Raw genomic sequence first — 23,906 nt, forward strand, 5'->3', positions numbered from 1 at the left:
TGCTCGTGGGACAAAGTCAGTCCCAGCCCCATGGCCTCTCCCCTCCTTCACTGTCATTGTTCAGTTGCTAAGTCATGTCCGACTCTTTGCAACCCCATGGACTGCAGCAAGCCAGGCTCCTCTGTCCTCCACTCTCTCCCGGAGCTGGCTCAAACTTAATGCCCATAGTGTCGGTGATGCCATCCAACCATCTCGTTCTCTGTCGACCCCTTCTCCTCCTGTCCTCAGTCTTTCCCAGCATCAGCGCCTCCTTCAATCCACACCTGCTTCCATCAGGTCCCCCGTGACCCGCCGGCCGCCTACTGGAGTCTCCGCACATGCTGGTCCCCAGTCTGTGGTCCTCCTGCTACATCAGCTTCTCCCTTCTCATGGCTAAACCCGTGCCTGGGGGTGAAAACCCAAACTGTACAACTCTCCTCTAAAAGAAAAACCAGAAAAGAATTCCGAGGAAGGAAAGGCCTGGGTGAGGGGCTGTGCCCAGGGACAGAGAGCAAGGAATGGGGTGGTTCCATGGAAGGAGGAGCCCTGGGGGGCGGGTGGGGTGGAGCGGCAGGGAGCTGGCCTGGCCCAGCCGTCTCACTTGCCATCCTTCCCTTGGCTGTAGGCATTTAACTCCAGCCACCCACCTGTCTGTACTGCAGGCCGCCTGTTAAAAACCGCAAGGTCCCTGCCTGGGTTAGAGAGACTGGGGACCTAATCCCACTCTGCCCGCCTCACTGTGCCTGGGGCAGGTACCTCCCCTCTCTGAGCCTCAGTTTCCAGATCTGCAAAATGGGCTGATGATCCCCGGGGAGAGGATTTCCAGTGAGGACCTGGTGGGCAGGGCCAGGGGTGGAGAGGGGACGATGGGGCCAGTGGGCTTGGTCCCTAGCGTGAGCTAGTCACCCATTCCCTCTGAGGCCCATCTGCAAAATGGGAGGATGGGAGCTTGGCCAGACCGGGACTCAATGAAGACTCATTCATTCCTTCATGTAGCCGGAATTCGTGGTCAGGGCTACACGGAGGGCCGGCCCCAGGATGGGGAGGGGGCAGCGAGGGCCTGGGGAGTACCAGGCAGAGGCAGGGCTGGTGAGGGGTTGCCTGCCCTGGCCTCTGTGCAGGCGGGTCTAGCAGAGGGGAAGTGGACCCAGGCTGAGTCACTGGACACCCACCCTCCGTGTGAGTCAGAGAAGCCAGCAGCCCAGCCCTGTTCTGGTGCAGCCTGGATACCTCCGGGCTCCACCCTGAGGCTCGGCCAGACAGGACAGAGGACGGATGGTTTCTGGCGGGCGGTGCCCCCCTGGTCCTCAGGACCCTTCCCCTTTCAAGGCGCCTCCTGCAGCACCCTGGGCCCCGGGGAATGCTTGGCTTCAGACTGAGCCTCCTGTCTGATCAAAGCCCGTCCCTGGTGGGGGTGGCGGGGCAGGGGGGAGTTGGAGCAGTGTTTGAACTGGGGACCACCCAGCACTGAGGTGTTTCCCTCAGAGTTGGAGGTACCCCCCTCCTAATCACTCCCTGCTGCAGTGGGCGCGGTGGACACTGGCCTGGGGGTCAGGAAGCCTGGGGGTGTCCTGATCCCCTCTCTCACCTCTGGCCTGTCTGGTTTCCCCTGGCTTCACAGAGAACCTCACAGTGAGGGGCCTAGGCGGTGACTCCACGGACAGCCCTCTGGGCTCTGCTTCCGACTTGTCCTGCTGCCTCCTGGGGAGTCACCTGGCCTCCCCAGCCTCCCTCTGGGGAGGGAGTCCCGGCTGGGAGGCCTTCTCGGGATGACAGATGTCACCTTCCTTGGGGGCGGTTCCCTACCCCACCCTTCCCCACCCCACACCCGTCTGGGTTCACAGCCACAGTCGAAGCTCACCCCAGCTCCCTGCACCTCTCCGGGCAGGGCCGCCGGCACGGCCCGCTCTCAGAACTGGTTTGTCACTGAGCTGTCTGCTCAGCGCCGTCTCCCCCGCACCAGCGCATAACCTGGTGTGGATGGAGTGGGCGGGAGATCACGCCAGTCAAAAGCAGGGGTCGGACCTGGGTTCGAACCCCAGCCCTGGCATGTCTGAGCTGTGTGATCCTGGGCAGGGGTTTTCCCCTCCTGTGCCTCTTGTGTGTTAAGGGGCAGGCGGGGGCAGAGTCTCACCAGCCCGTCTGGCTCTGGGAGGCTGCAGCGGCTAACATGGGACAAGTGCTTAGCGATAGTGCCTGAGACTGGATGAAAAATGAACCAGTTGATCTAAGAAAGAAATGAAAATTTTTATTTGCACTGAGTTTGAAGACTGTAACCTGGGAAGAGCATCTCAGAAAGCTCTGAGAATTGTTCTGCCTGTTAGACGTCAGGAAACAGTTATGTAAGTATTTTTGAGACAGAGGGCTGTACATCAAATGACATATTATTGACAGTTCACGTAATCTGGGTCTAAGCATCGCAGTGGTGGATCATGTGACCCCTTACAAGTTTCAAGAAGGAGCGTTATCTTTTGAGGAGTTGTCTTGATGCTGGGAGAAATGCTGCTCTTTGTGGTTGGGAAGGTATTCCTGCTGATGGAGTGTTCCGGTTGATGCGTATGTGCAGATGCAGAATGCACAGTGCGGGGGGAGGGGTCAGAAAGGCAGAGAAGAGTTTACCATGTTTAGCTTGGTCCTGTCTTGCCATAAGGCATGAATTTTATTTCACAAACCTACTAGGTCCTTGAGCCATGTGAGCAGACTGGCTCGCTCCAGGTGCCTCCCAGTTCCTCTCCCAAGGCTTCTCTGCTGTGCGCTCCGCCCTGCAGGCTTCCCCTGCTCAGCCAGGGCCCCAGGGCATGCCCTCGGCCCGGCTCCCACCCCCTTGCCCTGCCTCGGAGGAAGCTGGCCCTGTGCTGGGCATCCTGCCATTGTGGATTCAGAACAAAGCGGCTGCCTTGTCTCAGCCCCAGCTGCCAGGGGGCCCCCCGCCCACCCTCCCCAGAGGGGCCTTGGATTCTCATTCCAGGGGGGCCAGGGCAAACGAGGATTGTTGCTCCCGAATCAGCTCAGGGATGCCAGGAACCGACCATCATCACACTGTTCCTGCTCAGTGGTAGATACTGGCGGGAAATGACACAGAATACCGTGGCGCGCCAAGGCAGGTTTAGATAGGGCAAGGACCACGATGGTACAGTAAACACTTCTGATAATGGCCTCCCGGTATCTCAGCTTCCATCTGCGTCCTCCTGACTGCCATGGCCACCATGTGCCTCCTGCCTCCTCGGAACACCACCAGGCAGTTTTTGTTGCCTGGGCTGGGCACTTCTCTTTACATCTTGAAACTTTCTTTGGCAGAAGGACCCTTGTCCATGCTTCTTACGCTGTAGCCCAACATCAAATCAGCCAAAGCAACCTTGCCAGTAGATGAACCAGGAACCCTTCACACCTCTGTCAAGTTTCCCAGGTGATCTAGTGCAACCCTTATACATACAGAAAACGGAAGCCCAGAGAGATGGCCGTAGCTGGCCAGCTGCTGTAATGAAATGCCATAGACAGCTGGCTTATGAGCCACGGAAAGGTATTGCTCCCAGTTCTGGAGGCTGGAAGTCTGAGGCCAGGGTGGCAGCATGATTGGATGACAGCCTGCTTCTGGGTCACAGGCTTCATTTATAAAGGGAATAATCCCATTCACTAGGGCTCCACTCTCGTGACCTCATTGCCTAATTACCCCCCAAAGGCCCCACCTCCCATCATCAACACGTGAATTTTAGGAAGACACATTCAGGTTACAGCAACCATCTTGCACAAAGACGGGACAGCAGGACAAGTTCTCACCTCCTAATTCTTGGGGTTCTGCCACTCCTGGCTCCCCACTCTGCTGTGAACCACAGAGCCAGGGTGTGAGGTTATAGGGGTGCATGGGGGTCTGCCCGATTCACACGGGGTGTCTGCTGGGTGTTCCCCAACTCCATCAGCAAGACATTTTTTTCTTCAGGGAAAAGGCATTACCGGTATTTTGCCAAAGGGTCTAGAAGGATTTGTGGGCTTGGACCCTCTCGGGACCTCTCAACTCCAACGTCTCCCACTTGGGATGTGAAATCCTGGTCTTGCCATATCCCATCCTGAATATTAAAATAACTTAAAAAGGAGGTTCCAAAGTCGTATCTTCTCAATGATGAACAAAAATTATTTGGAAAGAAGGAAAGACGCCACAGTACCAAAGTGCTGACTTGAGGATCGTGTTGTAGATGCACTATATTTATTTTCCTTTTTCCACAAATGAGCCTTTATTTTTAAAAACACCATTTCTGAGGGTTCCAGTTCTAAGACTGGTAAGTATAGTCTGTTCTTCCCCCGAATGCAACTAACAACCCAGGATGGAATGCAGGAAGCAGCTCTCTGAGGACTCTCAAAAAGAAGTGGTAGCAGGTGGACTGGGAGAGGAAACCAGGAAAATCTGATGACAAGCCTCCTGTTTTGCTTTTTGCCCTGGTATCTGCTGGCCTGGTCTCCGAGGCAGCGTGAATCCTGGGGCTGTGCTGGGGACATGGAAAGAAAGGCCTCCAAGAGCAGCCTTGTCTTCTTGGTCTGAGGAGTAGGGAGGGAGGACTCTTCAGGACAGAAATCCCTTTTTTGTCCTTTTTTTTTTTCCTTATATAGTCTCGTCCCTGGGCAGGCCTCGTATGAAGTGGAAACCCAGCAGCAGCACTAGCAGTGGAAGCCAGGAAAGCACTTAAAGCTCAGAGGAACTCCTTCTGACCCAGAGAACTGTGGTTTGAAAGGCACGTGCGGTGGGGAGGAGTCCGCTTGCCTTTTTTTCCTCTCTTCACCCTGTCACCTGGCCCCAGAGCAGACTCGGTCACAGGATGCATGCAGCAGGGCAGGGAGAGCAAGAACACCAGTTTCCGGCTGCAGGACCAGGGAAAGGGCGGCCTTGGACACTGGAGAGCATGGGAGAAATCATATAGAGCGGGAGGCTTGAGAAATGGATCCCACAGGCTCACATGTGTGGATCTGACCCCAAACAGTATTCCAGTGACTTCGACACTACTGGGAAGACCACTCAAATTTCAGACTGGCCCCTGGGTGGCACTAGCTTAGGGCAGACTTGACCTAACATTGCAAAAGTTCGGAAAACCATCAAACTCTGGCACTGTTAAAAAAAAAAAAATTCAGCTGAGTAAGTTTTTAAAATCTTGTTGGCTTTGTTCAGTGATTCATGAATTGAGAAGCATCCATCTAGCAAACAGAAGGGCGAGGGACTTTTAGGGGCAGGAGGGAGCAGGCACAAGGAAGCTATTCCAGGCAGAAAATGGCTTTGCTTATTGCAAGTCTACTTTCCTTAGGGGATGGCCAGAGTCTATCAGGCTGATTACCTAACTCGTGCTGATCAGGTGATTCCTGATTGACTGGTTTAATATTCCATTTCTGGAAGAGCTGAAACTGTAGCTAAGTCTCAGTTTGGTGACGTGGATTTTAGCATTAAGTGACTCCACTTAATGCTGTTCTCTTGTTTTTAATGGCCCACACAGGCATACTGGAACTAATCCTAAATGGATCAACTGCCTCCTAAAACAAAGACTCAACGTTTTCCATAGGATTTAACCAAGACCTAGAGTCTCTAAATACGTACTATTCAAAATGCCCAGGACACAATCCAAAGCTACTCTACATACAAAGAGCCAAGAGAGTCTAAACACTGAGATGACCCCAATGTTGGGCTTATCAGAAAAGGACCTTAGAAATAAAAGGACAGACAGTCCAGCAGAGAAAAAGGAGCTACAGAAAATCACCAATTAAAAAGTTTTCAACTAAGACTATCAATCAAAATTTGAAAATATACTGGATGGTCCCAGTAGCAGAACAGAGCAAAATCTGTGAACTTGAAGACAGATCAGTAGAAAATTAGCTACAATCAGCAGGATATCCACCTCTACCAAATGCCCAGTTGCCTGGGAAATGTGAACATGACAGGAGACATTCTTCAGATGTAATTGAGGTTATAGACTTTAAAATCCGGACTGTCTGGGTTATTGAGCTGGCCTAGTCTAATCACATGAATCCTTAAAGGCAGAGATTTTTGTCTGACTGGATTCGCAGATGCGGCAGGAGGAAAAGTCAGAGGTGTTCAAAGCCTGAGGAGGATTCAATCCTCCTACTGTTGGAGGAGGCCGCGTGGAAAGCACCGACAGGAATGTGGGCAGCTTCTAGGAGCACAGGGCATCCCTCAGCTGAAAGGAAGGAAATGGGGTCGTTTTCAACTTCAAGGAACTGAATTCAGACAACAATCTTAATAAGCTCGGAAGCCGAATCTTTCCCTAGAGCCTCCAGTTAAAAAAACACACGAAACACCCATGGTTTCAGCCTGACAAAACACCTTGATTTTGGCCTTGTGAGTCCCGAAGCAGGCTTCCCCGGTGGCGCAGGGTAAAGTCAGAGCCGACCTGGAGCGCCAGAGGCGCAGACTCAATCCCTGGGTCGGGAAGATCTGGAGCAGGAAATGGTAACCCACTCTGGTGTTGAGAGGGTAACAGGCAGGAAGGCCAGGGGCCTCCAAACGGAGGAAACAGGCTGCAGTGTCAGACATTTATCTCTCAAGAGGCAGGAGGAAACAAGCTAGTGTTATATTTCCCCCCTTCTCTATGCAAATTTAAAAAGAGGTTGCAATTAAAATTCTGTGTTGCCATAATGAGCTTATGGCTCCACCTGAACTTAATTTTTCTCAAACCTAAAGGCTCAGAACCGACTTGACAAACCAGTATGTTATACTCATACATTGTTCTCCTAATCTGTTAATGAAACTATATATTTGTATGGGAATCTGCCTTTCTTCAAGAATCATGTCAATCGTTTTATGGCCCGGGATGGTGCCAAGATTATCTCTAAATGCATCTTGTGTGGGAGGGGCCTGGTGCCATTCTCTGAGTTTTGAGACATTTCCTTTTTTTTTTTTTTAATTAGCAGACTGCTAGTAGCTCTTTAACATCCAGCTAAAGACTAGCAGGGGGTACTCTTTCTGTCCCCTTCTGATGTCTATGTCAGAAGCTTTCTCTATCTCTTTTATACTTTAATAAAACTTTATTACACAAAAGCTCTGAGTGATCAAGCCTCGTCTCTGGCCCCAGATTGAATTCTTCTCCCCCAGAGGCCAAGGATCCCAGCATGTTTCATGTTTTAGCAGCAACCTTTCAGTATTCTTGCCTTGGAAGTCCCATAGAGAGAGGAGCCTGGAGGGCCACAGACCATGGGGTGGCAAAGAGTCGGCATGACTGACCACACAAGAAGGCAGAAGACTCAGTTAGGCCCGACCAGACTCGTGACCTACATAGATTGTGAAGTAATAAATAGGTATTGTTTTTAGCCACTAAGCTTGTGGTAATTTGTTATGGTGGCAAGAGAAAACGAATACACTATTCAATATGAATACCAGTGAGAAGCAGTAAAATACTAATTTAGGAGATTACAAAACTTAAGTATGTGTGTTAAAATCTCTAGTGCAACCTCTGGAAAAACTATACAAAATTAAAGTGGACTAATTTCAAAATACTAGTGATCCAAAAGAAGGCATGAAAACGGAAATAGAGGAATAAAACACAGAAAGGATAAACAGAAAACAATAAAATGGCAGACCTAAACCCAAATATCAACAATTTGGGCCTAAACACACCAATCAAGAAACAAATTGAAGATATAAATTTAAAAAAAGACCCAACCAAATGCTGTCTACAGGAAACATACTTCTGGTTAAAAGTAAAAGGACGTAAAAAGATATGTAATGCAAATACCACTTAAAGCTGGAGTGGTTATATTGATGTCAGACAATAGACTTCAGAAAACTAAGAAGGGAAAGAGACAATGCATGTTGATACAAGGGTCAGTTCACCATGAAGATGTAACAAACCTAAGGATGTTGGCACCTGACAACAAAACTTCAAATACAGGAAACAAAAATTAATAGAATTGAAAGGAGATGTACACAAATCCACAACCTTAGTTGGATACTTCAACATTCCTTTCTCAGTCATCAATACAAGCAAACAGAAAACCACCATCCATCAACTGGTGCTGACTGACACTTACTGAACACTCTGTCCCAAATAACCATCCCCCCCTCCAAGTGCACAGGGAATATCTACCAAGACAGACCACATCCTACATTGTTAAGTAAACATTAACAAGTTTAGAAGGAATTAAATCATACAATATTATGTTCTCTGACCTAGATGGGATTCAAAATTAGAAACCAACAACAAAGAGATGGTGCTAAAATTTCCAAATACTTACAAGTTAAACTACACACTTCTAAATAATACACGGGTTAAGGAGGACATTGCAAGGAAAACTAAAAAACTGTTTTGAAATGAACAAAAATGAAAATGCAGCATATAAAACTTTGTGGGATGCAGCTCTTGAATCCATAATCTAAGTTTCCACCTTAGGAAATTAGAAAAAAGAGAAAAATAAATTCAACTTAAGAAGAACTATGAAAATAACAAATAACAGAAATCAGTCAAATAGAAAAGGGAAGAACAATATAGAAAATTAAAGACACAAAGTAGGTTATTCTTTTTTTTTTTTTAATGATGCAAATTTTTTTTTTTTTTTTTAATGAAGGTAGGTTATTCTTTAAAAAGATTCTTTAAATTGCTAAACATCTAGCTAGACTAACAAAGAAATAGAGAAGACAAATTATCAGTTTGGAGAATGAAAATGTGATGTCACCCTGCAGACACTAAGGATATTAAGAGAATACTATAAACAACTCCACGTGCATAAACTGGATCCATTAGATGAAATGGATCTATTCCTTGAAAATCACAAACTACCAAAACGCACCAAAGATGAAACAGAAAATTTGATTAATCCTTTAACTATTAATGGAATTTATTTCACTGTTAATCCTTTTGAAAAAAAAAATCTACAGGCCCAAACAGTTTCACTGCAGAAGCCTACCAAACACTTAAAGAAGAAACACCAATCCATATATCCCTTCCAGAAAACAGAAGAGAATACTTTCCAACTCTTCCCTAATCTAATAAAGGGCATCTACAAAAATGCCTATAGCTAACATCATAGTTAATGGTAAAAGAATGAACAATTCTCTTAAGAGTAGGAATACCATAGGACTTACTCTAAAAGTTACAATCATCAAGATAATGTGGTATCGGTAAAGATAGAGCGAGACGTATATCACACTGAATGAAGAGCATAAAAACAGACCCGTGCAAAGGCATAAAGGCAGCTCAGTGGAGAAAGGACAGCCTTCAACAAACAGAGCTGAAACCACCAACCACCCATATGAAAAAATATGAACCTCAAACTAAACCTCACACCTTATACAAAAGGATCATGGAGATAAGGAGAAAATTTAAACTCTCCAACACCAGAGAGAATCTTTGTGATAGGAGGTTAGGCAAAGTTCTTAGATGTGGCACCAAAACAACAATCCATAAAAGGAAAATCTGCAAAGTAGCACTTCATCCAAATATAACACTTCTGCTCTGCAGGAGACACTTTAAAGAGCATGAAAAGACGCTAGATTGAGGGGGAAATACTCACAGATCCATATCTGATAAAGGGCTTGTATCCAGAAGACTCTTGAGAGTCCTTTGGACTGCAAGATCAAACCAGTCAATCCTAAAGGAAATCAACTCTGAATATACGTTGGAAGGGCTGATGCTGAAGCTGAAGCTTCAATACTTTGGCCACCTGATGAGAAGAGATGACTCTCTTGGAAGAGACCCTGATGCTGGGAAAGACTGAGGGCAGGAGGAGAAGCGGGTGACAGAGGATGAGATGGCTGGATGGCACTACCAACTCAATGGACATGTATTTGAGCAAACTTCAGGAGAGAAGCCTGGTGTGCTGCAGTCCACAGGGTCACAAAGAGTCAGATTCAACTTAGTGACTGAACAACAACAATCCAGAATATACAAAGAATTTCTCAACATTCAGTGGTGAGAAAACAACTCAATTTAAAAATGGGTAAAAGCATTGAATAGACACTTCACCAAAGAGGGAACATGGAAGGCAATTAAACACACAAAAACAGGCTTAATATCATTAACCACAAGGGAAGTGAAAATCAAAGTCACAAGGAGTTAACACCACACACGTATCAGAATGGCTAAAATAAAAAATACTGGCAGTTCCAAATACTGGAGAAAAACCGGATCTCTCATAGTGGAAGGCAAAAAAGTAGAGATACTCTGGAAATTTGGTGTTTGTTTTTTTTTTTTTAAAGTTAAACCTTTACTACATGACTGAGCAATCTCACTCCTAGGTACACACCTTAGATAATTTTCTGTTCATATAGAAACCTAAACACAAATATTTGTGACAGTTTTATTCAAAATTGCCAAAAACTGGAAACAACCCAAATATCCTTCAGTGAGTGAAAGTAAAACAAACTGTGGCACATCCATACAACGGACTAGCACACAGCCACGAACAGCGACATGTGTGAACCTCAGACATGCTGAAAGAAGCCAGTCTCCAGAGGCTACACCCGCTACGATCTATCAATGGGACCTTCTGGAAAAGGCAAATCTATACAGATGGAGAACACAGACGTGTTTGCCAGAGGCTGGGGTGGGGAAAAGGGGCAGCATGAGGGAATTCTGAAGTGACGAGCTGCTCTGTGTCCTGATTGTGGAGGTAGTGACACAAATGTGTTAAAACACATAGAACCTTACATAGGAGAGTTACTTTTATGGTATGTGAATTGAAACATTTTAGAACCTGAAACAAAATATACCCAAATAAACCTCTCTTAAAAAAGAAAAAAAAAATGCTTTCAAAGAAATTTTCCACCTGGGTTTCTTTCAGATGGGTTTCTTCTGCTTTGGGGGGGGGGGGGGGCGGGAGGGGCTTGCCACACCATCCCTGGCGTTTGTGGGTCTGTTTATTCATTGAGAAAATGCGACCAGTCCCCCCTGATCCTAAAATGATACCCGTGGACAGGCTCTCTGTGAAAGCAGGGGAGGGGTGGGTGTGGGGAGAAGGCGTGTTTGCCCTCCACCGGGCTCTGGACCCACATGGAGCAGTTCTCCTTTGGTCTGAAAAACCTCTGGGTAGAAGAGCTGGTCTTGACCCAGATCCTTGCATACCTTGGAACCGCCCTGGATTTCAGGACCTTCAGTGGAGCTTGCTCATTCATCCCTTTGGCACACGCCCCGTGGACCCCAGTGGCCAGCTAGGCCAGGGCTGGCTCTCATGGTCGGCGATCTAAACAAGGCCCTTTGGGGGAAGCTGGATGTGTGCTCCTTGTTCTAGGACTCCCAGGTGACATGGGTTAAACACAGTGGGAAGCCTGCAAAGGCTCTGAGATCTAGGCCTCCTGCAAGGCAGGAGTGCGTGAAGACTGAAATTGTTTTTTCCCCACCCCGTGCAGGGCGACTTTTGGGAAGAGCACTTTCTAAGCAATAAGGGGCTGTGCAGAGAGGCGGGGAGCCACTGTTGTGAGGATGACTCTCAGACCCGGGCCAGCCGGGGCCAGGGCATCACTCGTGCAGACAATGGCTGGTCACACCAAGCACCTGCCACGCGCTGGGGCACTGTGCTAAAGCAGCACGGATCCTCACGACGCCCCTAGGAGGACAGGGCTGTCATCACTGGGAGAGGAAACTGAGGCTCCAAGAGGCCACAGGCCACATGAGCAGGAGGTGACAGGGCTGTGTTTCGGTTCACAGCTCCAGCCTTCTGGGCTGAGGCCTGTGCAAGGAACCTTTGAGGCCCGATGTCAGGCCAGCTCTCCATACGTGCTCCGAGATAGAGACCAATGACACCTTTCATCAAAAGCTGGAGAAGAGCTTGTCATGTAGAGCAGTGCTCAAAAGAAAAAAATGTTTAAAAAAAATTTTACACAACAGAATGCTTCGTTTGAAAACTATCTTATATGTAAGTCCAATCAATCCAGAAAACCAGAGCTGGGCAATGGTGGCTGAAGGTGAAAGCAGGGTTGCCTTGGGGCTCCCAGAGTTTCTGGAACGCTGCTTGAAGGCTACTCATCCAACAGGTTGGCACTTAAACTGTGAGAAGCACAGGAGGTGCCTGATGCTTAAGGCTGGCTTTGGGTTTGAAAGAATGAGGTGGGATTGTGAAAGACTCATTCCTGGGTTAGTCGGTCATGGGGAAGACTGGATTCCAGCCTTGCCGTGTGCACTGGGTGCTGCTCCACTTGACCTGGGCACCACCTGTTCACCTGCCCCTCTGCTCAGCAGCCATGACTTTCCACTCACTGGGAGAAAATTTATCTTCACCATCTTACATGTAGTAAGCTGACTCTTTAAAGATACGAATGATAAGATTAAGAGCTTACAGCACCCTTCCTTTTTCCTTGCCCTTATAAAGGCGTCACCTGGTTTTGCTGTATTGACGAAAGGAGGGTGTCTGAGCACAGATCTTGGTGGAAGACCAGTGACCCTGGGGCACGTGCTGGCAGAATGACTCAGAGTGGAATCATTAGACGGACCTCCTTCTCGTAGATGTCAGGGATCATGCCCACGGGGGAGCTGACCATGCGCACAGTGTTCCTGCCAAATAGCTGGAACTCATAGTGGATGAGCTGCTCCCAAAAGCCGTTGTTGGGCCGGATGATGGGCCGGCAGGACTTGGTCCACGTGTGGGCGTCCAGCAGCGACATGGCGTGGTACTTCATGAGATAGGCGAGGCAGAGGGCGGCCGAGCGGCTCACGCCGGCGGCACAGTGCAGCAGTGTGCGGCCCTGCTTCATGTCCACGCTGTGGATGTGGTCTGCGATGGGGTCAAAGAAGTCACAGAGCCGCGAGGCAGGCGTGTCGGCCACGGGCACCTGCACGTAGTGGATGTCCTCATACAAGGTGTTCACCACCTCCACCGAGACGTTGATGACCGTGCTGATGCGGTTGCTCAAGAGCATGAGCCTGTTGTTGGCGGCCGCCCCGCTGCTGATATACAGGCTGCTGGTGATCTGCGAGAGGCCGCTGACCGAGGGCTGCCGGAACTGAACCGGGAAGGCACCCGGGGGTGCTGTCATGGGGCCGGTGGGTCAGCGGCCGGTGAGACATAAAGGCGGCCTCTTCCTGCTAGGCTGTGTCCATGGAAAACTGCAAGGAGGCAGAGGAGACAGGTGAGGAGCCCCAGTTCACGGCCCCCTGCTTCATATGACTCAGTGGGGCCCCTCAGCTTGGCTGTCAAGGTCACTTGTGGCCTGGCCCCCTGCCCATCTCTCCACCCCACTTTTAACCTTTCTCAGGTCCTGAAGGGCCTCAGCTGGGCTGAGTCATGTTCTGTTTCGCTCGGATACTGGTCCTCTCTGGCCCAGGGCCCTTCCTGCTTTCAGTCCAGAACCCCCTTTCCTTACAGCCTGTCAAGTCCTAGTCTGTCCCATTCAGCAGAGAACTGTTGAGCTATGGATCTTGGCCAAGGGCCACTTCCTGAAGGAAACTTTCTGGGACTATACCCCTACCCTACACATGATTGAGTATGTGCTCCAGGCAGGTCCCGGGTGCCCTCCTTCCTAACATTTCCTGAAGATGTGCTTTTGCCACTCCCTGTCTGTGAGTTCTCATGGTTTATCACTGTTTCTGCCTTTGTTCCTACTATACTGCCAGTGCCAAGCTGCATGTTCCCACAAGCAGGTGCTTAAAAAAATTTGCTGAATGAAGAAATGACCCCAACAACCAGGACTCTGCCTCCCAAGAGGTTTTCTGAAAAAGATGGGCTCTCCGGCCATGTTTCTCTAGAATTCTGGGGAGAAGCTGGCTGGAGGTGAGGGTGGTTCTTAGGCAGCTGGAGAGGAAGGTCAAAGGCTGCCTAGACAAATCCTACCTACCAGTACCCCCAGAGTCCAGTGCAATAGGCTCACCCTAGGTAGGTAGGGCAGATGGGACTGGTTTGTTCTAAAAGTCTTATGTGAAGTGAAAGTGAAAGTCACTCAGTCTTTGAGACCCCATGGACTGTAGCCCACCAGGTTCCTCTGTCTATGTTTTTCAGGCAAGATTACTGGAGTGGGTAGCCATTCCGTTCTCCAGGGGATCTTCCCTACCCAGGGATCGAACAGGATCTCCTGCATTAAAAGCAGATTCTTTACTGTCTGAACTACCAAGGGCAGGAAAAAAGCCTCGCCCTCAACCAGCTGGAAGCCCAAATGCTAAGGGATGTTCTGGATCCTCATCACCTGAAAACCCAGAGAGAAGTGGACAGAGGGCCCCCAAAACTAGTGCCCAGTGGGCAATTGGAATTAGAGGAGACTGTCATTCATTACAGGGACAAAAAGTGTGGTGAGAAGACACTGTTCTGGAAGGTGAGGGTAGTGAAGAGAGGAAAGTCATTTTCATGCTAGTCGAGAAATACTTATCAGGCACTGTGGTAGGTGCTGGGGATACTGAAAAGTACAAGACAGCCATGGCCCACTCTCTCACAGAACTCAAAGTCTCACGGGAAAGTCAGACATTAAATAGGCAATTAAGGGTGCAACCAAGTTGAGAAATAGGGATAATAGTGCCTACCCTGAAAAATCTTTTACCTTCCAACTTTTAGATTAAAAAGAGAAGAAAACTGAAGGTCATTTTTCACCTGTACAAGGAATACCTAAAACTGGTCTAGGAAAAACCCTGGTGTGTGTTATGGACAATTAACCACTAAAATTATTGTTAAGTTATCTGGAGCTGGCAGAGAATTTGCATCTTGAGTGATCTGAGCTAAACCTGAAGACTATTAATAAGTTATGTTTGGAAGTTTAACTTCAATGAAGTGAATGTTTGTTGTGGGAGAAACAAATACTGACTTACTAAATGGTGCGGTATGCTTGTTTTGTTTTTTTTCACAAGGCTCCTGAGAACCCAATGGCAGCATCTCAATTCAGCTGAATGAGAAATGTGTTTAGTATCAAAAGGGCCCAAGACACTGGTGTGAAAGTACAGTCTCAGAGGTTGGTCAATTACTGTGGCATACATTTGTACAATGTAGATCTGAAGTACAGTGGTGAAAACATTAAATGTGACCTTTCAAAAAGAAAAAAAAAGAATCATGTGAGGATTAACTGAGGTAATCCATGTAAAGTGTTTAACACAGGGCCTGGCACATAGTTAACTACTGTTGCTGTTAGGGAAGTGAAAATCTGGGGCATTATGAGAATGAAGAGTAAACGGAGTTACTTCAGGCTGGGGCTACAGAGTTGCAAAGATCGCCTGAAGAAATGAACCAAAGATCTGAAGAACTTTTAACTTGAGGGGGAGAGAGCGGGAGAAAGAGCGACTCGGCGGCATTTCAGTGTCACCATTTTACTGCCTACAAAGACTCTGGTTCGATCTCCAAAACAGCATAGCAAGCCGGTGTCCGGAGTTAGTATCTCCATTTTACACACGGGGAAAGTGAGGCAGAGTGGGGAAAAGGACCTGTCTAGGGTCACAAAGCAAGGCTCAAAACAGCCGATCTTTCTAGAGGGAAAAGTGGGTAAACACCATGCGGCTTTCGTTAATATTGGGTTATAAAACGTGGAACACAGTCCAAGGGTTGACGGGAGAAAGGCGCCACTTCCAGGGGTGAGTCAGGTAGATTTCCCGGGGAGTTGGCGTTGGAATGGTCTTATTCACCCGCTGTGTCAAGACCTTGGGGTCTTACCTCTCTCTCGCGGGCGGGCGGGCAAGGGCATTCACGAAGCAACCTTGGACGAGCGTCTCCCGGTGAGAGAAGATCGGTCACGACCCAGGAGCCACCGTCCCCGCCGGCCCGGGGCTCCGGTTTCCATAGCAATGGTCCCTTGTTGCGGAAAAGGATGGGCCGTGCCGGGTCTCCGGAAAAACCCAGGCCTCGTTTTCCCCGTCCTGGAGCTGCCGGGCCCGGACTCACCGGCCACCGCCCTGCGATCACGCGGGAACCCCAACGGTCCTAGTCGAGAAGTAGGGTCCTGGCTCTGCGCGCCGCAGCCTAGTTCTCGCCCAGCCCGTCTCCATGGCAACGTGCCGGGCAGCGCCACGGCAGTCGCCAAGGGACAATCCCGCTGCATCCGCAGGCTTCCGGGCTTCGCCCACAAGGCCCGCCCCACCTCCCTGGTCCCGCCTTCCTTGCGCGTCTCCCGGGCAAAGTGCCAAGCTGCTCACCGCGTCTGCGCAGGCGCTCACTCCGCGTCTGCGCGCGCTCATAAGACCATGGATCCCGAGTGGACTCACATTCCGGAGCTGCTCGCTAAAGCGGAAGGCGAAAACTCAGCGGTTGGCCAGCAGCTCCGGCCCTCGGTCACATGGAACCTAGACTCGCCCATTGCCGGTAGGGTCGCTCCTCAGGCGACCACCAGTTCTGGCACCTACCCGGCGTCGGCTTTCTTCCGGCACAGTTGGCTCCGTAACCGCCGGGACACTCACGTAAGGAGCCAGCCGAAGATTTGCTTCCTGCGGCCGCGGACCGCGCAGCCGCTGGTTCTCTTCAGGTGCGGCCCGGACCCAGAGCATTCTTCAGAGCCCGGACCCCTGGGGAAGCCGAACTCCCTCAGGCAGCTGCGGGGATCTTGGTCCTGGCTCTCCAGAACCTTGGGCGCCTCAGAGCCCGGACTTTTTTTAGACTCCAGGAGAGTCTGAATCCCCTAATCTAGGTCTTCACCCTCTCCGGAGCCCGAACACCCTCAGCCCGGGCTCTGAAGGAGGCTGAGTGTCTCACCTCAACTCGTATATCCTCCGAACGCCCGGGCCGGGCCTCTAGTCTCCCAGGCTTGACGTCATCTGTCCAGAAAGTTCCTAGCGCCCCCTGGGCCAAGTCGAACTTCCTTACCAGCCGGGTGAGGCCCAGGTTCCCTCAGGCGTGACGCTTCCCTCAGTTTGCTTTCCGCAGCGACCCAGGGAAAGCCCTTAGTTCCCTCAGCCGTGGCCCCGTCCCCACAGACCTCAGCTTCCCCTCGCCTCCTCCATTTCACACTCCCTCAGAGTACCCTCCTCCCCGCACCCTCCACCCCTGCCTTGCTCTGGCAGCGTTTTGTTTCAAAATGATCATTATTACTTGAAACGGAGTATTTCCAGTCATGGCCTCCCCGCCCTTCCCACGAAGTATTGGTAATTTGGTGCACCACTGAGTGAGTTAACTGTTTAGTGTATCTAGGTATTTTACGCTTTTTTTCCCCCCAGCAGAATTCGGGGGGACTTTTGATTGTGAGCATCTTGATCTCTAAAGGAGTCTTTTCTATCCCCTCACGTCTTTTCTGTCAGAAAAAAATTGTAAATGGGAGATAAAGGGTGTTTGTTTCTACTTGTTTGTAGATATAAAGACATTCAGAAAAGCACAGTTCCAAACTGGCTGAAAATGAATTAGGGGAAAATTTTTTAATCCTTCAAAATGTTTTATCCTTTAAAATTTGTCCTATTTTTTTTTGTCCTGTCAAAATAGTATGCACTTATAGAAAAATAAGATGGACAAGCAAAATTAATGTCTGGAGACAATCACTGTTCCAAACGGGCTGACAGTGAATTAGGATAAAAAGTTTTTTAGTCTTTCAAAGTGTTTCATCCTTTAAAAATTGTCCTATTGTCCTATCAAAATAATATATACACTTATAGAAATATCAGACAAGCATAATGAATGGCTAGAAACAATCACTGTTACCATTTTGGTGTATATTGTTTCAGATCTATTCATAAATATGTACTGCAAAATGCCTATGCATTTTTTTTTTTTTTTTAGTGGTAGGGAGTGAATATGTCACAAAAAATTTTACTATTTTGTAAACTTGCCCCCCCATGCACTATGGATGTCTGTTTTATCCATAGCTGCTTACTATTTTATTGTATGGCCTAATCACAATTTATTCAGTTGCTTCCTTATTGTATATTTAGTTTCCAAATTTTAGAAAATATTACAAATAATTATTTTTAAGTAGGCTATACATATATATATGTATATAGTTGCAAAACCACTTCATGGTGTCACCAAATTATCAAAAGTGAAAACTCAATGCCTGGTATTATCCATTTTTGACCAATTCCTCATTTTAACCAAATTGTTCTCTCTAGTTTGGCCTGGAACACCTGGCTTTGTTCTACCACACCCCATCCCATCCCAACTTCTGCTTCTCACCCTCCAGAGTCTCCTCAAGTGTTTGTCCACTTCAGACTTTCTTTACCTTTCTAGACTTTTCCCAAACCCTTTTCCCTTAGAATTTCCCAATTAGCCAACATAACCTGTGTATAAGCATTGTTTTCTCTTTTTTCCTGATTCCTTTGACCTTCCCCACCCAGATCTCCCTTAGACCTAGGCTCGAGCAATGCCCCCCCCCCCAACCCCCCTCAAATTTATCCCTCTGACTTTGCTTCTTTCCTCTAAGACCTTTGCCTCCCATTTTCATCCTGCATTTTCTTCAGATGACTGCTCCTTTGGACACTTTTCTTGTGGATTACTCTGATCTTTCTACATCTTCTCAGGATTTTTTTTTTCCTCTCAGCATCCAAGAAACACCCCTTAGGCACACATATTCCACAGGAAGAAACCTAAACCTACTCCCTTGCTCCTCTGACAGTTATGACAGGGCAGTGCCTCTACCAAGAAACTTCAGGAAGGCCCAGCCACTACTCCAGGATCCCATCAGATCAGGTTGTGTTCTAATCCTGACCCCAGCCATCAAGCCTGTACCACCTTCTCCTCCCTCTCCAGCTTAATGAATTCCAGTGAAACAGCAGTGAAAAAATTTTTACCCAGGAGCCACTTATCTCGGGTGATAATACGTGACAACCTCAGTGCACAGCGAATCTATGAGATGGAGGTAAAGTCATCACAGGCCTTTCCATTAGAGGGCGTTAGTGGCTTGATCGATGTTCATTCCACTCTCGGGGAAACCTTGGAGATCTTAGAGGTGGTAGGAGGCCATCAAGGTGCTCTAATACAAGCCTCTTTTACAGAGGAGACATTTGAGACTCCGGGTTACTGATTCACCCAAACTGTCATAGCTATTCCTTGTTTGAAGGAGCCAAGGAAGATTCCATATATCTTGGTTCCTGTGGCATTTTTTCCCCTCAAAACACATTACCTTTCTATTTAGGGAGCCCCTGAGTGGATGCCTACAATCTCCTGTAAAAATAAGTCTTGCTTCTAGAGCTTGAAGTGGCATTGACACCATTTGGTCATTTTTTTTCACTTCAGGGATTATCTCCCGTTTTTCCACAGGAGAACTGAGACTTTTCTACTTTTTGCTTATGGACAAGAAAGGTTTGACCTGCTTACCCAAAAACCCTCAGAAGAAGAGGGAAACCACAGTGTCATCATCCCACAGACCCTGACTGATTAATTCATTAAATGCATCTTCAGGGCTCACTTGGGACAGGCAGTGTTTTGGGCATGAGGAAGAGACTAGTGAACAGGATGGACTCTGAGAACGTGCTCGTTTCTTCCACTAGAGCAGGCAGACCAGAGTTAAGCTACTGTACCCTTCTTGACTTTTTTGAGCTGCTCTCCATATTCTAGGACCAAATCTGGAAGGACCCATGAGATTCTGACATTGAGAACAGTGGGAAAGGTTTAAGAGATGGTGGGAGATCTTCTTAAGTGTCACTGAGACCAAAAGAAGAGTAGAGGTGTGAGTGTTTCTCTGCTAAACTTCCAGTGGCACGGTGTAGTGGAATTAGAGCAATGTTTCTCGACCCCACAAAGTTCTCCCATTAGGGGAGGAGAGACGGCTTTGGCCAGCCATTGATTTCTCAGGGCCTCCAGGAGGGCAGCAAATATCTAGTGTGTTGGGAACTCTGAACAATGCTCTGAGAACAGTGGATAATGGCTGGTATCCCTGCGTGTGTGGCCGTGGTTCTCAACTGGGATGGCTATTCCCTGTGGGGACTTTGGTGATATATCGTAATAGAAATACGTAGGGAATTCCCTGGTGGTCCAGTGGTTAGGTCTCTGTGCTTTCACTGTTGAGGGTGCAGGTTCAATTCATATCCAGAATCCCACAAGCTGTGTGGTGTGGCCAAAAAGAAGTCCAGTTCAGTGAGACATAGGGGGTGTCACTGACAATATGCGGGGGACACCGAGTGAGTAATAGGGACTGAGTGATAAGAGTTCAGGAAGGGGGGTTACGAGATGCACCCTTTCCCTCCCTCCTTCTGACCACTTTCCAAACAGAGATGTTAGGCTCTGAGGCTGCAGATTGTCAGAAGGTTCCACAAGAGTGAGCTTGCTCGATGCCCTCACTTTACAAACAGGGAAATGGAGCTCCCTGTGAGCCAAGTTACTGATGGAATATTGAGTTCTGGCTCCTTTTCCACCTCATAGCAGCAGCACAGATGCCTCTCTTACTGTGAAGTAACCTCACCTCTGCTTTTTTGTAAGATAAGAGCTGCAGACAAGACCAAGAAAAAGATGAGCCACTTGTATGACCACCTGAAAAAGAAATTCATGACAGATCAGCTCAGAAAGTTGGGGCGCTGGCGACGGGAATCCACGAACATCCGGGAGTACCTGGATAGCATCCGAGGAAGCAAGGTCCCATTAAAAGCTCAGCCTAACAGGAAAGATCAGCCACCCTAGTCAAGGCAGAGTGGTCCATCCTGGGGCCATGACAACGCTCGGCTGACCAGTGACAAGCTGGAAGTGAGCCAGTCTACACCATTGTAGAACAGCAATAAATGAGACCCGTGGATGGTGGAGCACAAAGCCCCTTGGCAGTGCTGCTGTTTCTTGCCCAGTCCCGTCCCCTCCTTTTCTGGTGAAGGCAATCCGGATAGTCCTGTAGCTGCCCAAGTGGAAAGGACTGAATCAAGCCGGCTTCCAAGGTTAAGGCAGAGATTGACCTCTGGTACCCTGGTGCATTGCACTGGTGCAATGCACGGCCAGGTGTGCTGGGACAGTGGTACCTTGCATAGGAAGGGCTTGGTAATGCCACTGCCTGGCATTCCAGTGGTGAGTCAAGGAGGGGCATCAGGCAGACCTGGGTTAAGGGCTGTTTCTGCCATCCATCAGCTGTGAGACTTTGTAACCTCTCTGAGCCTCTCTCTCCTTAGGTGAAAAAAGGAGGTAGCAGCGAGGGAACCTCCCTCCAAGAACTGGCATGAGGATGTGGAACACTTGGCCCAGGGCCCATCATTTGCATGGGCTCTCACCACTGCCTTCAGTTAGCTTTCAGCCTTGCCAGTCCTGCTGCCCTGGCCTGCCCACTGCCCCAACCACACCTGCAGGCTCTTCGTCTAGAATGATTCTTCAGGGCTGTTCACCCTCCAAGGCTTATCTCAATGCCATTTCTGCACCGACCCTTCACAAGCTTCTCTGGTCTTCTGCCTCCTGCCTGCCCCTCCACAACCCAGCCCAAGCCGCGTGGGTTCCCCTCTCTGAACTTGGCTTAGCTGTGGTGGTTTCACTCTGCCTTTTGTGGTAGATGTTTGGATATTTGTCCCAGCCTTAGATCAGACTATACAGCCTTTGAGAGTAGGAGCCAGGGATCCCCAAGATTCAGTTCAGGCCTCTTCTGTGCCACTCCACCCCACCAGAAAAGGCCTCACCTTCGTGTGCTGACATGTCTGTCTGTACTGAGCATGCGGTTGGCCGTCTCTTGTTCACTCTGTCTTGCTGACCATGTTAATATGTCGATGGCTGGGTTACTCACTCATTCATCTCTGTAAGCACAATGCCCAATAACACTGAGCAGTCACTCTGTTTTCTAAGTGATTATTCCTTTGTTTAATTACAGCTTCAACACAGTGCCCAGAGTAAGGTCACGGTACATATTTTTTAAAGTTAACCAGATCCCTTCACTTTACAGATGAGGAAACAGGCCCAGAGAGGTGGCTTGACTTGCCCAAGGTCACACAGCAAGTTAGTGGCAGAGAACTAGAAACAGGTTTCCTGACTGGCTGGGGAGTGGTCGTTCTGCATCACCACATCTGCTAGGTAAGGACCTCAGTCCTCATGGAGCCTTTCTGAAGTCTTCTTCATGTGTCCTCATCCAGGGATGGAGAACCAGATGTCCACGATGCTTCTGTTTTCCCTTTTAATGGTCTTCCTTTGAGAATATGCTACTTTTCAGTGGGAGCCAAAACCTTACTTTTCTAGGTTTTTTTTTTGTTTCCTTGGCTAAGCACAACTGATTGGAATAATTGACTTTAAAACCTTAAGTTTTATTATACAAGCAATATGACCACATCTGCCAAAAACAAAAACTCTTCCATTAGAGCAACCACTGCTAGCATTTTGATGTGTTTCTTATATTTGGAGTATTCATTTCACTTCAGGAACGGTCCTTTTCCCTGGCACTGTACCTAGAAAGGGGAAAGAAAGGCTTCGGGGATCCTGGTGTCTTCAGAGTGCCCACCAAGCCACCCAAGCTCCTCTTTTCTCCAGAGAACTCTGCCCCCCCCCCACCCAAATCTTCCCTAACGCAGCCTCTCTGAGCCTCACCCCTGTCTAGCCTTCAGCCACACGCACCGTTCTCTCCTCTGGGTGGCTGGCCTTGGCAGGGGCTCTTTGCAGTCTTATGCTATGGTCCAGCAGACTGGGGGAACCCTGGGAGTGGGATGGCTGGGAGAGTTAGGATGTCTACCTAGTAAGTCACTTCATAAACCACTAACTCATGGGTGGACTTAGTCTTCCCATATTTGCATTAAAAACCAGAGGAGTTTGCATTTAAGTAAGGAACAAGAAGTAATGAAATTCTGCAGAGGCCCCTAATTTTTTTTCAATGAAAAATATGCCAAGATCTTTTTTCTTTTTAAATTAGGCATTTATAAGCAAGCAAGCATGCATTAATTACATAAAAATAGTTTTCAAGTAGTAGAGAAAGTCGTCATATTGTCATTAGCAGCAGTGAAGGAGAGAAGGGAACAGCAATGCAGATGCTCCTGGTGGGTGTGAGGGTGGAGCTGTGGGTTTTTTTTTTTCCCCCCTTAATTAAAAAGTGTCATTTGTGACTCCTGACTTAAAGAACAAGATCGCATCCCCAAGCCTGGTGGGTGCAGAGGGTGGGTGGGGTCACCCAGAAAACCAGCCGAACTGGTGGGTATGAGGCAGCCTAGTTGTAGACAGAGGAAGAGAAAAGGGAAGGAAAATCAATGAGAGAAATGAAAGAGTATTGGATAGGAAGATATTTGAGAAATAGGATCCAGAAGCTAAGGAGGGCCTTAGGGATTCTTTAGTCCAGTGGACACACACACACACACGTGGAACTCCTAGTTTAAATGAAGTCTCCCCTGACATCCCATTCCAGTAACTAAAATCATTGACATGTTCATGTTTATTGAGCATTCATATTTCAGGCATAGAGCTCAGCTCTTTTCAAAGATGAGTCATTGAATCCTCCCAACAACAAAGGAGGTAATTTTATTAGCCTGCTTTATAGATGAGGTGTTGAGGCTCAGAGAGCCAGAATCCTGCCTAAGGTTGGGCAGCTAGTAAGTGACAAAGTCTGCCTTCAGCCTGTCTCATGTGAAGACCTAAAAGGCATGTGATAAGCCCCCAGTCTTCATCACTGTAGTCAGAAATGGAGGCGGGCCCCCTCAGGAGCTTGGGTTCACAGATGATGTTGTGGAACCTCAGCTGTGACGTCAGTTATCTGAGACCAGCTGTTTCACAGAGAACTGGACTGAACTCTAGGTTTGCCTTCTACCAGGTGGCTAAGGGGAACTGGTCACCCATTCTGGGCTTGACAGGCTGTGAGGGAGAGTTACGGAGATGTGGATGAGGTACATGCTCACCCAGGAAGAGGAGGGACAGGACACAAGAGTCCTGACCGTTGCCCATTAGCTATGAAAAGATGTCTTCAGTTTGGTCCTCAGGAAACCTTTGTGGAACATCCTTTGTGTCTGAAGAACCATGCTGATGGCAGGGGGCAGATGAATGATACTCTTTTAGCGGGATCGAGTGTTTTGGGTGTACTCTAATTCTCGCTGAGGGCATTTCCTTCCCTCCTCCCCTTTCACCAGATACACGTCACTCCTTTAGGGCACTTGGAAAAACCTTCCCAGTTCAAAAATCTTGCTGGGTGCACAGTGGGTTCCTTTAGATTTTCCCCATGACCTGGGACAAAAGGAGGGAACTTCTGT

The 23,906-nt window shown here is 48.4% G+C and overlaps 2 protein-coding genes across 2 annotated transcripts; one reads left to right on the plus strand and one right to left on the minus strand.

The window, feature by feature from the left end:
* Positions 1-4,158: 4,158 nt before the first annotated feature.
* On the minus strand, positions 4,159-15,910 carry DUSP18 (dual specificity phosphatase 18). Its single transcript, XM_020913812.2, has 2 exons — positions 15,526-15,910; positions 4,159-13,007 (listed from the first exon to the last, which is right to left on the minus strand). Exon 2 carries the CDS (start codon positions 12,935-12,937, stop codon positions 12,371-12,373), a length of 567 nt encoding a protein of 188 aa, XP_020769471.1. The 5' UTR covers positions 12,938-13,007; positions 15,526-15,910; the 3' UTR covers positions 4,159-12,370.
* Positions 15,911-15,949: 39 nt separating this feature from the next.
* Positions 15,950-20,529, plus strand: C12H5orf52 (chromosome 12 C5orf52 homolog). Its single transcript, XM_070475583.1, has 3 exons — positions 15,950-16,330; positions 18,538-18,646; positions 20,206-20,529. Exons 1-3 carry the CDS (start codon positions 16,053-16,055, stop codon positions 20,401-20,403), a joined length of 585 nt encoding a protein of 194 aa, XP_070331684.1. The 5' UTR covers positions 15,950-16,052; the 3' UTR covers positions 20,404-20,529.
* Positions 20,530-23,906: the final 3,377 nt, after the last annotated feature.

Source organism: Odocoileus virginianus, chromosome 12 (assembly GCF_023699985.2).
Source record: "Odocoileus virginianus isolate 20LAN1187 ecotype Illinois chromosome 12, Ovbor_1.2, whole genome shotgun sequence".
NCBI classification, from domain to species: domain Eukaryota; kingdom Metazoa; phylum Chordata; class Mammalia; order Artiodactyla; family Cervidae; genus Odocoileus; species Odocoileus virginianus.